This window comes from Thamnophis elegans, chromosome 5, assembly GCF_009769535.1.
Source record: "Thamnophis elegans isolate rThaEle1 chromosome 5, rThaEle1.pri, whole genome shotgun sequence".
Classification (NCBI taxonomy): Eukaryota; Metazoa; Chordata; class Lepidosauria; order Squamata; family Colubridae; genus Thamnophis; species Thamnophis elegans.
This window is the reverse complement of record NC_045545.1, coordinates 64,373,448-64,388,113: the sequence shown is the minus strand read 5'-3', so window position 1 is coordinate 64,388,113 and position 14,666 is coordinate 64,373,448. Positions and strand designations below refer to the sequence as shown.

The 14,666-nt window shown below is 36.5% G+C and overlaps 1 protein-coding gene across 6 annotated transcripts; it reads right to left on the bottom strand.

Annotated features, from left to right (window-relative positions):
* Positions 1 to 2,639: 2,639 nt before the first annotated feature.
* Positions 2,640 to 14,088, bottom strand: TMEM183A (transmembrane protein 183A). Of its 6 annotated transcripts, XR_004255493.1 has the most exons (9): positions 13,393 to 14,088; positions 13,218 to 13,307; positions 9,322 to 9,480; positions 9,028 to 9,187; positions 6,966 to 7,146; positions 6,095 to 6,194; positions 5,247 to 5,321; positions 4,254 to 4,400; positions 2,640 to 3,100 (listed from the first exon to the last, which is right to left on the bottom strand). XR_004255493.1 is itself a non-coding variant. In XM_032218478.1 (8 exons), the coding sequence occupies exons 1-8, from the start codon at positions 13,496 to 13,498 to the stop codon at positions 2,918 to 2,920; spliced, it is 1,101 nt and encodes a 366-aa protein (XP_032074369.1). In that variant the 5' UTR covers positions 13,499 to 14,086; the 3' UTR covers positions 2,852 to 2,917. The 6 variants fall into 6 exon arrangements, 3 of the variants coding, with proteins under 3 accessions (XP_032074369.1, XP_032074368.1, XP_032074371.1); XM_032218478.1 differs by lacking the exon at positions 6,095 to 6,194 and having other exon boundaries at positions 2,852 to 3,100; positions 13,393 to 14,086; XM_032218477.1 differs by lacking the exon at positions 6,095 to 6,194 and having other exon boundaries at positions 2,852 to 3,100; positions 4,254 to 4,409; positions 13,393 to 14,083.
* Positions 14,089 to 14,666: the final 578 nt, after the last annotated feature.

The following is a 14,666-nucleotide window of genomic DNA, read 5'->3' as shown; positions in this document are numbered from 1 at the left end:
TTTTAATTCGATTTTTTTAAAAAAAATGTTATTGTCAATTCTAATTGGGTTTGTTTGGGATATTCTATTTAATTTTTTTAACTTTTGTATTATGTATTTCTTTTAATGTTGTATGCTGCCCTGAGTCCTTGGGAGAAGAGTGGCATATAAATCTAATAAACCAAACCTAAACCAAACCCTAAAAAAACTTCAGACAGTAAGTTCACTAGTATTAATGGCTGAAATTAGACAAATTTGTAGCCAAACTAAGAGAGAGATACTGAATATAAGAAAAGCTTTAAAAGAATATTTAACTGGAACCTGTTTGAAATATTATAGGCCATTTTATACTCCAATTAACACATAGTATATATTGTATTAAAACTGACAATTCAATCTGGGTGATTTTTAGAGCACAAAGGTAAGTTGTATAGCAAGCAACTGTGTACAGGAGGAAAAAAGCTCTTAAGTTAGGAATGGTAGTTTAACACCAATTCATATCTCCTTTTATGCTAACTTGATCATCTATTCTTAGCTTGCTTACCTCCTTTCTTTCTATAACTAGAGTATCCTTTACCCAGTTACCTGTTACCTATTTTTGAAGCCACGGTCACAAAATTGTTCCATTTCATAACTAGCAAATACGCCTTTCTTTGTTTCTAAAGGAAGCCTTCATTTCTGTATGATAGATATCTAATTAATCGCATGTAAATGAGAGCCAGTTTGATATTGGGATGAAGGGGTAACCTTCATCACAATATCAAATCAGGAAACTGAGTTCTAAGCCACCTTTAGGCACAAAAACTATTTGAGTGATTTTGTCAGTCTCTCAGCCCAACCTACCTCATAGTTTATTTATTTATTAAATTTATTTGCTGCCCATTTCGTATTCAACATCACAGTTGTGAGGAAAACAAGAGGCTGGAATATTAGGTGTGTTTGATACCTTGTTATAAATAAAAAAAGACAGAATAAAATATACTAAATAATAATTAAACATTAATCTTTATTAATCTATTTTAAACATGAAAAGTCTAACCTATCCCAACATACCTGTAAAATTCATACTTAGGGGAATCAGCACCATTGTTTTTCCATACAGGTAGTCCTTGCTTAAGTGACTACAACTGGGACTAATAACTTAAGCAAAGCAACTGGTAAATGAAATACTGTAGGATTGCGCTTAAAACGTCAGCTTTTCTTTGCTTTACAGACCTACGAATGGATTAGTCATAAAGTTATTTTTTTATCACTATTGTAACTGCAGTCTCTAAAAGAGGCAGTTCTTAAATAAGGACTACCTATATTCTGTGAAGATGTGATCAATAAGTCAATAATCTGAAAGTTCTTTGCCATAAATACATGATTGCTAATGACAGCCTTTGGAACTAGTAAAATAAACACTTTTATAGGCGTGGCACATTGAAATACTTTTGCATGTGGAAGTGAAATGGATATCTACCTAATATGTGAACTGAAGATTCCAGAGTTGGATCACTCTAAAATGGGCCAGTTTACACAGAACAAGACTTGGAAGGAACCTTTGAAGTCTTCTAGTCTAACTCCATGCTCAGGCAGGAAACCTATACAGATGGTAGTCCAATCTCTTCTTCCAAAACTCTAGTATTGAGTACCCACAACTTCTGTAGGCAAATCATCCCACTGATTAGTTGTTCTGTCGGGAAATTTCTTAGTTCTAGGTTCTCTCCTTGATTAGTTTCAATCCATTGCTTCCTGTTCTCCCTTCAGGTGCTTTGGAAAACAGGTTGACGACTTCTTCTTTGTGGCAGCCCCTCAGATACTGCTACCATGTCAATCCTAGTCCTTCTTTTCATTAAACCAGACATACCCAATTCCTGCAACCTTTCATGTTTTAGCCTAATAATCTTAGTTGCTCTTTTCTTACTCTTTTTAGTGTTTCAACATCATCTTTATACCATGACAATCAAAACTTGATGCTATATTCCAAGTATGGTCTTATCAAGACATTATAAAGTGATGTTAACACTTCATGTAATCTTGATTTTATCCCAGTTAATGTAGACTAGGACTGCGTTGGCTTTTTTTGGCAGCTGCAACAGCCTGCTGGCTCATATTTAAGTGATTGTTCACTACGACTCCATGTTCCCTCTTGCAGTTACTAATATTGAGCAAGGTACCACCTACTATACTATACTTGTGCATTGTTTTTTCTTGCCTAAATGCTGAACCTTATTTTTTTCACTATTGAATATCATTTTGTTATCTAGGGCCCAGTGTTCAAGTCTGTCAAGATCCTTCTGTATGTTAAGCCTATCTTCTGGAGCGTTGGACATTCCTGCCAGCTTGGTATTATCTGCAAAGTTCCCTATGTCATGTAAATCATTGATGAAGTTATTGAAGAGTACTGAGCCTAAGACAGAGCCTTCAGGTACCCCATTGCATACTTCCCTCCATGTAGATGCAGTTCCATTAACAACTAAACGATGAGTGTTGTTGGTCAGCCAGTTATGAATCCATGTGGTAGTGATGCCGTCTTACCCACATTTTTCTATCTTATCAAGAAGTAGGTTCTGGTCTGCTTTATCAAATGCTGAATGAAGTCCAAGTATTTTTTTTGGCTACTAATTTTGTCACTTTGTCAAATAATGCAGTAAGATTTATCAGGCATGTGGTTTTTTTTTTTTTTTTTTTTGAGAAACCCATGTTGGCTTTTGGTTACACATTTCTGCTGTGTTTTGTTTTCAAAAAGCAAAAGGACAAATTTCATTAGCACCAAAATATTTGCAGATGAATTATTTTTCATATAATAAAATGCTTTACAGAAGTTCTTTCTAATCTTATTAGCACAAATTATTTCCCAAGAGGTGATTAAGCATATACATAGACTGGCTTATCAAATTGTTGTTGTTTATGGAAATAGCACAGAATACAATTTATGATGTAAACTTGAGAGTCTTCAGATGTGTGAAGATGGAAACTGTGGATGCCACCAATCAAACAGATGCACACTGTGCACAGGGTCCATTACAACCTGCATCCCATGGTCAAATCTGGGCTTCTTGCCACTCCATACTGGAGAATCGTGGAATACTAATTTCACTCTGTGGTGCCGCATGTCAGTGCTCACATTTATTGTGAACTGCAAAAGAAAATGGAAGCTATTCAATAATTTGGATCACACAGGCTTCCTTAACCCCAAAATCAAATGGCATTTTATTCAATGTTTTAAACTGATTTTGTCTGTAAATATTTTAAAAATGAACTGTATCTTTGAGCAAGTCCTTCAGGGCAATATTTGCTTTTCCTGAAACTTTATAGTCTATAATAAAATCACATGTGGTAGTCATTCCTTATTAGACTATTCAATATAGTTTTCAAAGTTGTATTTTTCTTATCTGTGCCTGCTTGAAGACTTTTTTATTTGAAAAATACAGGTAGTCCTAGCTTAATGACCATTTGTTCAGGAACCGTTCAAAGTTAGGTGGTGTTGAACAAATGGTACTTACGTCCAATCTCTGAAATTATGGGGAACAGCAACACTGTGATGTGTCATGTGTTCAAAATTCAGGCACTTGGCAGTCTGCCCACACTTACGAACACAAAAGTGCTTCAACTTCCCACCTGCCTGTCTCCCCCATCTCTATCCTTTTGGCTGCCCTATGCAGCAACACTCTTTGGGCAACAGCGTTAGGGCTGAAAAAGAGGCCTGGGGTCTTTGCCAGTCTCAGTCAGCTGCCACGGGCCTCTGGGCCTCTACTTCAGCCTCAACACTACTGTGAAGCTGCCTTAAGCTCTGTTCTGCAGCCAGCCTCCTGGCAGGTTTCAAAACACCCCATAAGCCTTCCAATGCATTATGAGAACAAGCAAGCGGCCTTTGGGAAGAAATCTTAGCACTGCCAGAAGCTGCCTCACATAGGCCAAAGTGGATGCTCATCAGCAGTTGGAGGAAGACAGTGAAGGTCAGCTGGGTGCGGCAGAGCCTACGGATGACTGGTTGGTAGAGTAGTTAAAGTGGAGGCAGTTCTCACAGGGCAGAAGTGTGAGATCTTTGTCTAATGACCACACAGTCCTCACCTAATGACCACAATTGGGACTTATTGCTAAGCAGTGCATTGATATGATATTTCTCTTAACAATCACTTGGCTTAGTGGTGGAAATTCTGATCCCATTTAAAGCTGTAATCCACGAACTACCACAATACTTCAAATTTAGAAACTATTTGGTCAAGATTAAGTGAACAAAATTCCTGATATAAAGACCGGAAACTTAGCAAAAAAATCACAATACTTACCAATGTAACTGTCATGCCCATTACTATAGGAATATATATAAAGTCGATAGTAGTTATCTGCAACAGACAGCAGTCTTGGTCAGGGTTCATGTGGACATCTGCATACCGGACAGGTGGTTGAAGTGGTTTCAAACGTTTATTCTTCAACTTGGGAGACTCAAGAGAAATATTTCATTTAGTTAACCAGAAACTGATTCAAACTCTACAAACTTTCAAATTACAAGCTTAGAGACGAGTTAGGTACCAAATCAGGAGAATTTGTAAGCCTGTCTTTGAAGGATTAGGACTGACCTACATATGTTATACTTTTTTGGGGAAATCAATATGACATTTAATAGTTTTAATATAACAAATCTTGGCTATAATGGAGACTGTTATATTTGTCTGAATATAGGCCCTTGCTTTTGCTGTGGATATGATTTCAGATGACTAAGAGTATAGTCCGAATATGACATGTAGTAGCTTGTAAGATTAACAGCACATTGCATTAATAAACAACCCTAATATACTTTAAGTAATCTACAAACAATTTCTATCTATAGGAGTTACCTTTAGAGGAAATAAACCTATGGGAACTATTGCACTCAAGTTTGATATTAATACCCCACCCCTCACAATAACTAATTTTATGCAGTTTATATCTGTTTCGCTACATGCTACTTCATGCTGTTTTGTCTCTTATGAAGGAATTTGGGGGGAAATGTACATTTTGTGTCATAATTTTAGTAGAATGTTCCAGCTTGGTAAGAATAGCACTATCCTGATCACCAGCAAGGAAAATGAACAGATTGGGCACGAGTACATTTTTACAAAATACCCCAATTTCCCCACTATTCCAAATTATGAACAGAATCTTTTTTGGACTGTAATCTAGACATGCATCTTGCCAAACAAGATGCACTCTGTTATAAGTATAACAAGGAGTTATAAATACCAGAGAGGTATTCTGAAATATGAAATTTTGACATGAATACAAATGTTTAGCTTTCATACCTGCCTTTGGAATTTGAAGCTGAATTCCCACAGTGAAGACTGCTGGTTAATCCTTTTAGACCAGAAAAGCAGGCACTAGTTGAGCAAAAGAGAAAGAGTTGTGGTCTGTGGACATAGTGTTATACAGATATAAAGCAATAAAGCACTGGGCTTCCAACCTCTTTGGAATGAAGATTGTGGCTTATTGAACATAAACGTATTCAAACAATCCAGTCTGGAGCTTTTATACTTTAACAAATCACTTTGAGGGTAAAATAAATAACATTGACATCAATTTCAAAAAAGGATATCATTGTATTATAATGTGCACTTCCTCTTCTGAACAGAAATAGATACTACATGGAAATAAAATGAAAGATGAACTTAAACAAATATTTCCAAATTGACTCTAAAGAATCTAGAGATAATGATTTCAAAATATTGCTAAGAATTGCTCATTATTTGCTTTATCAAGAAAAAAATCAAGAAACTACTGGAACCAGAATAGGGCAGACATTCCAGATTTTTATGGAGAAGATAACTATCATACAAGATGCCCATTCACAACTTTATTAATTGTATTAATTGTAACTATGCTTATAATCTTACTTCAGCTTTCCTTTGCTTTACAGACATGAGAAAGTTATAAATGCAAGGATTGGTCACAAAGTTACCTTTTTATTACTGTCATAACTGTGAATAGTTGCTAAACGAGGCAGTCACTAAAGAGGACTACCTGCATTAGATTCAGAGGGATGCAGCTAGTAGAATTAGCCCTCTTGTCTGTGAAACCTGGAATATTAGTTAAAAGGAGGAAAGTAGCTTAAGAATTTCCTAAGACATAGAAATCCACATGCCAGCTGTCCTACCCTTCAGATGTGTACCAACTGGTATGCTGCTCCAAACAGTGGATCTGTCTTTAAGGGCAACTTTTGCTGACACCACAACAGCTCCAGTGTCCCACAGAAGCTACACTGAGAAAGAGAAAGGGAAATTAAATAGGAAAAAGCTGGATTCAGTAACCAAAAAGAAAAATACCAGTCTCTTCCTACTTTGCATGCTCAATGTTTGTGGTGAACTCCACAAAGGAGAGGAGATTATAAATGAAGAAAAACAAAGTCTAAGCATACAGGCTCTTTGACGATAAAGTGTACAAAGATAGTGCCACGCACATATGGAAGATGTGCATTTCAACAATTGTAAGGAGGAACTGAATAATTTCATTGTTTTTGGAATGTAACCAATTTTGTAACTGTTACTGCAATACAGATTTTTTACATTTAATTTCCTTTTTTAGTGCCAATTTTACCCACAAAAGGATATACAAATTGTTAGTATGATACGAACTGTGGACACCAAAGCCGTTGTGATGTGACTACAAAGCATTTACGATAAATCAATTTTGGGTGCTGGATTAGGTATCAACTAAACCCACCTTAATGAGCTGACTTTATTTTGTAATACATAGTTATAAATTGCTCTCAAACATGAAACCAAAAATAATAAACTTATTTTAAGGTTCAAAATTTTGATTTCTTTATTGGTAGATTAAACAGCAAACATAATAAACCTAAAACATAATTAAGAAGCTTGCAGAAGTCTAAAAAAACACCCCTAATAAAGACAACATCTGTCTAAAATATGTACTGGGCAGTGGACCCATTTGCATGCTTTTCATTAGTTTGAAAGAAATCTGCTAATACTCAGTGGGATAATTCTTCTTCTCAAAGTGTTACTTACTTTTGAATTTTTTAGACTGCTTGGAGTAGCCTCCGGGATTGTTGGATTTCTGGCTATCCGGGAAATAAAAGGTCTATATGTATGGTATAATGAACGAATTACACATGCACGAAGGCAGTACATCTTTTCCATTGATTCTGGCTGTAAACGGATTGGGAGGGAGGCACTCCTATTATAATGCCTAAATAAGAAAAAATAAAATTGTAAGAATAAGATAGGGATGAAATACATGCTATGCACTCTGAGATCATGCCACTGAAATCTGGAAGCATAACAGCAACTTTGGTGGCATTTTTTTTCCAAGTAAAGGATAGGAATAGAAGCAAGAGGCATTTGGGAAGCAAATTGTTTTAATTCTCACTTTTAACTGCCTATCTCTGTGATGCTTAAGAAATTGTACTGTCAGTTATTATGGCACTGAAATTGCATTGATGGGGGAACTAAAGGTCTCCTGCCAACATTTCCATCCTTAATTCCTCAAAAACAAAATAATAACAGTACAATTTAAGTAGTGCAGTTCCAACTGTGCATCATCCATCATTGTAAACTGCAGACCTCCAGAAAGTCAAGACGTAGCTTCTGAACTCTCATAGGAAAGAGAGTAGGAAGGTACTCTGGTTGAATGCTCCAATTAGCATAATGCCTCTTCTCTAATCCCCATTAATTTATTTTTTATCAAATGCTTCAATTTTTTTCTCTGTTCAGACACTCTGCATTGAGGCAGAGTCTCCTATAGGTTAAATAATATTTCTAGGCCATCTAGACTCTACTAAAACGTATTCCTGTAACTTTTAATTAGGTAAAAAAAAATTTTGTTTCAAGGTACCTGAAATGGACTAACAGAATGTGTCTGAACTCCAGAATCCACAATTTCCTTAAAATTGAAATCTGGCAAATTTTAAAAATATTTTATGACATAATACAAAATATCCCTCCGGTACACTTTGTCAACTATTTTTATTTGACTATGCCATATAGATCAACTTTGAAGGCAGATATCTCTCTGAATATTTTTCTGAATTGAGGCTCAGTCATTGAGGAATCTGAAAAGGAAATAGTTCTGAAATAATGACCCAATAGATCACGGGTTGCCAGCTAAAAGTATGATGTTAGGAATTGCTGTGTTTACCTAAAAGAAAGACTGGCTTGAATTCAATTTCCTGCTGAAGGATTAGAGAAAGAAAAAATTATAAAAACAAAAAAAATCCTGCACTATGCCTTTCCTTAGCAATATAGCATTGCCCATTGTAATGGAAAACGTTCCTGTAAATTTATATTATATGCAAGGGAGGACCATATGACTCATTTTCTATCATGCAATAGTCATAAATCTAAAACAATCTGTTTTAACTGATTCAAGGAAATCAATGCAATTACTTCAGTTATATAATGGAAGTTGATTTCATAGCTTCAGAAGTTCTGCAAGTCCAAAGAACTGTAGCAATTACTAATTTACGAGCTCTCAAGTACCTTCCTATGAATCCCAGCAATTTCTCTTTGACAATAATGCAAAGAGGTATTGTTTTTATACCATATGTATATTTTGTAATCCATGCTACCAATTATATATGCATATTTTATACAGCTATGCAGGCTTTGGATTCAAAGACAAAAAAACACTTTGAAGTATCAGAATATAAATACATTAGTTTTTTGAACAAGCAACCTTAAAGTGGTTGCACTTTTTTCTATGGTTGTGTGGCAATTACTGTGTGATACCAGGAAGTGTTCCTGGGTTATGGAGTTGCAGACAAATGTTCCCCCACATGCTATGAGATACCTTTTTATATGAAATCTGAAGTGAGACACAGCCCTCAATTTTGATGTTATGCTATCTCTTACTGTTCTGATCAAAAAGGATATAAAAGAATCAGTGGACAGATCTGGGAAAATTGTATCTCAGAACAAAATACGTCATTAAGTATTGAAACATTGATCTTTTATACTCAGATTCCTATGCACGCTACTCATAAACGTGTCCACCACAAATAATCTATAAAAAGCCCCATAACTATTAAAATACATATACCATATCGAATAAAGAATTCACAAGCTGTTATACCTTCTATAAAGTCTGGTCCAGAATACAGCTGTACAAGTAACAATCCAGGCCCTTTTGCAAATTAGAGAAAAACTCACAGTGTCTTCTGGACGTATATAGGATGCCAACATCAACCATATGTCAATTGGATATTCTTTGCCTACCACACTCTCAGAGCTTTCTGAAATATAAAACAAGCAATGTAACTGGCCATGCTTTAAGAAGAAAGCAGCTTGATTTTATCTGAAGAGATAAAAATATTTTATTGTTGAAGTGAAATTATGTTAAAGTAACAGTTGAAACAATAGATCTTACCTTTATGCCTCTTGCTTTTCTTTTTTCTATCAGTCATGAAATATTCATCAGTGGTGAAATATTTAGAATCCATTTCATCGCTACTGTCATAGGACTCTGCCACAGATAGTATTTCATCAGTGGGTACGAAAGATGCTTCCAAACCACAGAGTGATTTCACTATAATCATAAATAAATGGAATAATTTGAGATTTAAGAATTAGCAGATGCCCTAGAATCAAGAATGTAAAATAAATTCATGTTGATAATCCAAACCACCAGAGAAGAGACAATAGGAAAAATAGGAGGATCTAAATCTAAATTCTTTTTGGGGCCAGTAGGCACAAAGAAAGGTGTTGTAGGTCATCCTGTCATTCTGATTGTCATGTGGGACAACATGCTTTCCTTTATATGAAAGACAATCTTTTTGTCTATTATCCAGTAGCGAGGAAACCTCCAGCTGCTTGAAATGGCTTGGTGGCATGGCTTGCATTAAGAAACATGTGGTTAAGGTTCATTTAAGAAGGAAAGTTTCACAAGAGAGAATGAAAGACTGAAAGTTATCCCAAGAACCAGATAAGTTAAGGAAGGGACATTAAAAGCAGATTATCTGGACAAAAGTTATAGAACAAGCATTGGTTTATAAGAAATATGAAGAAAAACTAGACAGATGAGGCTTGAGAAAAAGAGAGGTGATAAAGAATCTGAATTCTGGAGGAAAGCAGAGACAGGCTAATTAGAATGGGACCAAGGGAGTGTATTAGGAAAGGTAGCCAACAGACATTCTGGTAGAGGAAGAGGGAAAAAGGGCAGTGTCCTGAAAACAAATATACTGAATAAATTGATAGTGGAGACCCGCAGCTGGATAAAAGAGGATCAAGATGGATGTTAGACTAGGACAAGAAAAACCTCAAATATAGTGATGTGCACTAGCTGAATTAGCAAGATACAGGGTGGGTGAAAAATCCTGAAATAATAGTCCTAACATATGGATATTATTTTTCCCTATATTAAGATTATGGTAGACTTTCATTTTTTATAGTGACCTACGGTGGTCAAGACTTCCAACATTATTAACCTAACGATTTTGTTTTGTTTGGCCACTACAATTGTAAAATCAACTTATTTTTTAAGATGTTGAGGACTGATTTAAGAGATTTAGCTCTTTCTCTATAGTTATATGACTCTTTTCTTTCAATAATTATCCTGTCTAATCATCAATCTTATTTTAAGCTTATTTTTCTGTTTTATACAAAGAATCCATAAGGATTTCCACTCTGCAATAAATATAGATATTATCTTTTCCCTAATAAAACAAGTCAATTTGGTCATCCCAGCAAGTTCCGTTATTTTCTCCAATCATTCTTCCATTGTAAGTGTCAAATCTTTCTATCTTTGTGCATACAATACTCTCACTGCGATTATCATATACAAAAACAATGTTCCATAATTTCCCCCCCAACTGTTTGTCCATCAATCCCAAAAGGAAAAATTTTGGTCAAATGGAGGGTATCCTAGTTATTTTAAAATCAGGAAAAATTAAAAGGAAATTAAAATTAAATCAAATATTATTTTATTTTCATCTTGTTCTCTCTTCGGAAGATTTTAAAACTGGTGCAATCGTCAATAAACCAATTAGAAATATAAATAAAAGAGCACAGGCACTCATGCCTCCCCTAGGAGAAAATGTATTAATTAAGGCCCTGTCACAGAAAAAGCCCAATACCCTTGCCATGGTATTGCTGCAAGAGCCACCTATGGAACCTCAAACATGATTTCCCTAGCTAGGTTAAATGATTTTGAGGAAAGTGAGTACTTAGACTAGGACTCAGATGCTGCTCTGACTTTGAAGAAAAAGCTCCAGCAAAACCTGTGGAATGTCAACCTCAGGAGACACAAAGCTAAGAATCACAAGAGGCTGATAAAGAACAGCACCTAGACAGCTGGAACAGTTAGATGATGTAAGACTTCCCAGCTTCTGCACCAGGCATGAAATCCTCTTACCTTCACTATCAGTTTGGAACCAGGAGTGTGCATGCATGCGTCAGTGATGACTTCTGGGCGGAGCCTCCCGCCGCCGCCACTACCAGTTCACCCAAACTGGTGCGAACGGCAGAATACCACCTCTGTTCTGCACGCCAATAAGTTGAGAGGAGAACAGAGCCATTCTATGAGGCTTCTTGCCAAGCAAAGGAGTATATTTCTTAATTAGTGACAGTTGGTTATTGCCTGATTTAAGAAACAGCCGTAACTCATTTTCCTTTGCTGGAAAAAACTGCCTGATCTCTGGCTTTTGGGTGGCAATTTGTATGGATGCTACTTGGAGGACAACCCTGAATTGGTTTTCAGAACCTTGGATTAATTTTGAACTTTTTCTGTATGTTTTTGTTAAAAAAATTATTCAGGTAAGTGTCTGTTAAAGATTCTGTTTTGGTTTGCAAGCTTTGACTTCTACCTGTTTGTTCTTGAGTAGAAAGTGAACTACTACAGCAACTGTGAGTGAGTCAGTCAGTATTTCAATCCAGAAGCAAGAGATCCTAAGCTAATTTTTAGGCTACTGTTAATGCATTCACTATTAAATGACCCTTTTGTGTTTTCTGTTATTTTAGGAGCTTCTCTCAAGCAAATATTCTTGCTCATTTATCCTTGAAAATTAAGTGCTATCATGATGCAAGAAAATGTTGCTGATAGTTTAGAAGTTAAAAAAGAGTGAACTGTTTACACTTCTACGGCTGTAAAATTAAAAGAGCTTAGAGTTGAATATAGCTCATAGGTCAACAATAAAGAAAAATGTGAAAACATATTTCTATAAGGGAAAAACATGGAAATTTATTGTAAATTGTAATTTATTGTAAGACCAAATGTTCATTTTGTAATTAAAGACATATTGTTTATTTCACTATCCCTTAAACAGAAACAATTTGTCTTATAATACCGATTGATAAATGCTTATCATTTTCCCCCGTGAACAGGGGAAAAACACACCTCCACCCTTCATATAAATGTTACTAGGAAAATGGATAAAAGAGACAAGATCAATTTAGACTAATATTTTATATAGACTCCTAAATTATTTCTGGATAGTGGCAGTGAGTTCTTAAAACACTGTACCTTTGCATAAGCTTTTACTTGATTACAAAGATAGAACTGATAGTCAAATTTGTAATCTAAATATGTTTAAACAGTTTTGTGCTGAATGTTTCAAACTATCTTTTTAGATTAGAAGATACAAATAAATACTCAAGAATGTGAAAGTTCAGGCTGTAATGCCTTTTTCATTTTGATTTTATTTCCTACAGCTATCCAATTAAGAGACATATTAAAAGACTAATTTGAATAAATTTATGTAGAACTATTATTAATCAAGTTCACTATTCAATTTATAGCTTGTTTTCAAAGTATATCCTATATGAATTTTAATAAATTCAGTCCTGAAAGAGTTTGAAAGTTCAAAAACAAAACAAAACAGGAAACATCTACTTAACATCCAACAGGCAGTTGTGAAATATTTGCCATCTACAACTCCGATGGCATAAAATAAATAAGATTGAGACAGAATAAATATATATCAATTAAAGTACTAAAGAAATAATACAGAAAAGTTTGCAAGCATACTATTAAAGTGATTTTGTTGCAATAGAAAGTAAGACACTGTCTGACAGTTTTCCAGAGAAGCTGTAGGACTGTTCACAACTATCGCCAAACATATTTTTAAAAAGATCAGAGTGTAATTGATTTTACCGCTGGATAACCTCTGGTAACCTTGTGTGTCACTGAGTCTCAAATTCACCTGTTCTGTCATGGAATGTCACCGTAGTTCCTTTATGCTCCAGAATGCTATGATAGAAGCCCAGAAAATCGAACCCAGCAGGATGTTAAGTTTAAACCCCTCGGGGAGCGTTTTTGGCCAAACTCACCTTCTTGTTGCACCGCATTGGCCACAGCCTTTTTCACGCGTCCGGATTTCACCACGGCAGGATCCGAATTTGCATAGTCGGCCACGGTCACTGCGGAAAGAAAGCGACTGTTCAGGGCAGCTGATCAGGGGACAATGGCTGCCATCGGATACGACGCCGAGGCCTCGCTACTCACTCCGCTCTAAGCAGACGTCTTCGGCCCGAAACTTGAGGCGCTTTCGAGCCCCGCGTTTGCGCATGGCGGCCTGAGGTGCCACTACCGGACGGTCTCGGGGTGCCATTTCGTCAGAGAGGGCCGAAGAGCTGAGCCTACCAGCAGCTCCTCAGCCATCCCGGCCCTACCGGCATAGTGACCTGCAGTCAGAGCAATTCTCGCGGTACCCAGAAACACCCCGGCTCGGAGAAGGACAACGCGGCCTGATTGCGCTCACAGAGGCGTCATTAGTTTGAGACGGGAGGCGGGTCCGCGGTCGGGCGTTGGCGGAGCGGCTCTTGTCTCCTGGCTACGAGGCGGGCTCGGATTATTTTGAATTTCCTCATACACGATGTTGGTTTTCAGCTATAATAATGCCAGTGGGTGGCACTCTATTTTCCCCCGGGCAGTGGGTGGTTTCTTTCCGGTAGGATTTCTTTTCCATTCTCGGCCTTGAATTTTCTTATCCGAAGAATGGCATGGCAGGTAGCATGCTTAGTTCAAATTGTGTCGTGAATAAACACTCCCCCCCCCGTCGTTTTTAACATTTTTTTAAAAGAAAGAGGCGAGAAAGGTAATTTCGGCTGGAAAGGGGGAATTAATTGGACACAGCAGTGCACAGAACCGCGTTATAGTACTGTAATAGTCGTAGTCCATCTTTAGGCGTACTGGTACTGGTTTTTTCCTCATTTCATTGAGCTGCCCTTTTTTCCCCCTGCCTTGCCACGAAGGAAACTGTTCTGTAAATCAGAGAAAACCCATTTCCTTTTCCAGTGAATCAGGGAAAAGAGGCAGATAGGATGGAAACCTAACTGAAAGTGAATCTCCATTGAGCTCCCAATGGCTGAGAAATAATCATCTAATACCTGTAGGGCATGTTCAATTCCTTCCCCTTGGTTTCTTCTTGCCAAGTTCAAGAATACAGTATCCATTCGACAATAATTTCTCTCTCCATAATTTCAAGCAAAACGCATCAGACTAATTTCTTTTTGTTCCTGGTTGCACAGGTAGAATGTAAACAGGTTTACTTATATTAAAACGTGTCCTACCTAGCAGAATCTTCCAAGCATGTTATTTATCCTAGTAAATTTAACTGCAGATACTTCTGGACAAGAAAAACTTTCAGACTCAGTTCTTCATCTCTTATGTAATAGCTGAAGTTTATTCCTTCCATTTGAACTGGTTTTGTAGATGAAATTTTTTAGCTAAGCCATCTTAACTATGAATTTAGAGAGCCTAAAACAGCAAAACCCAGA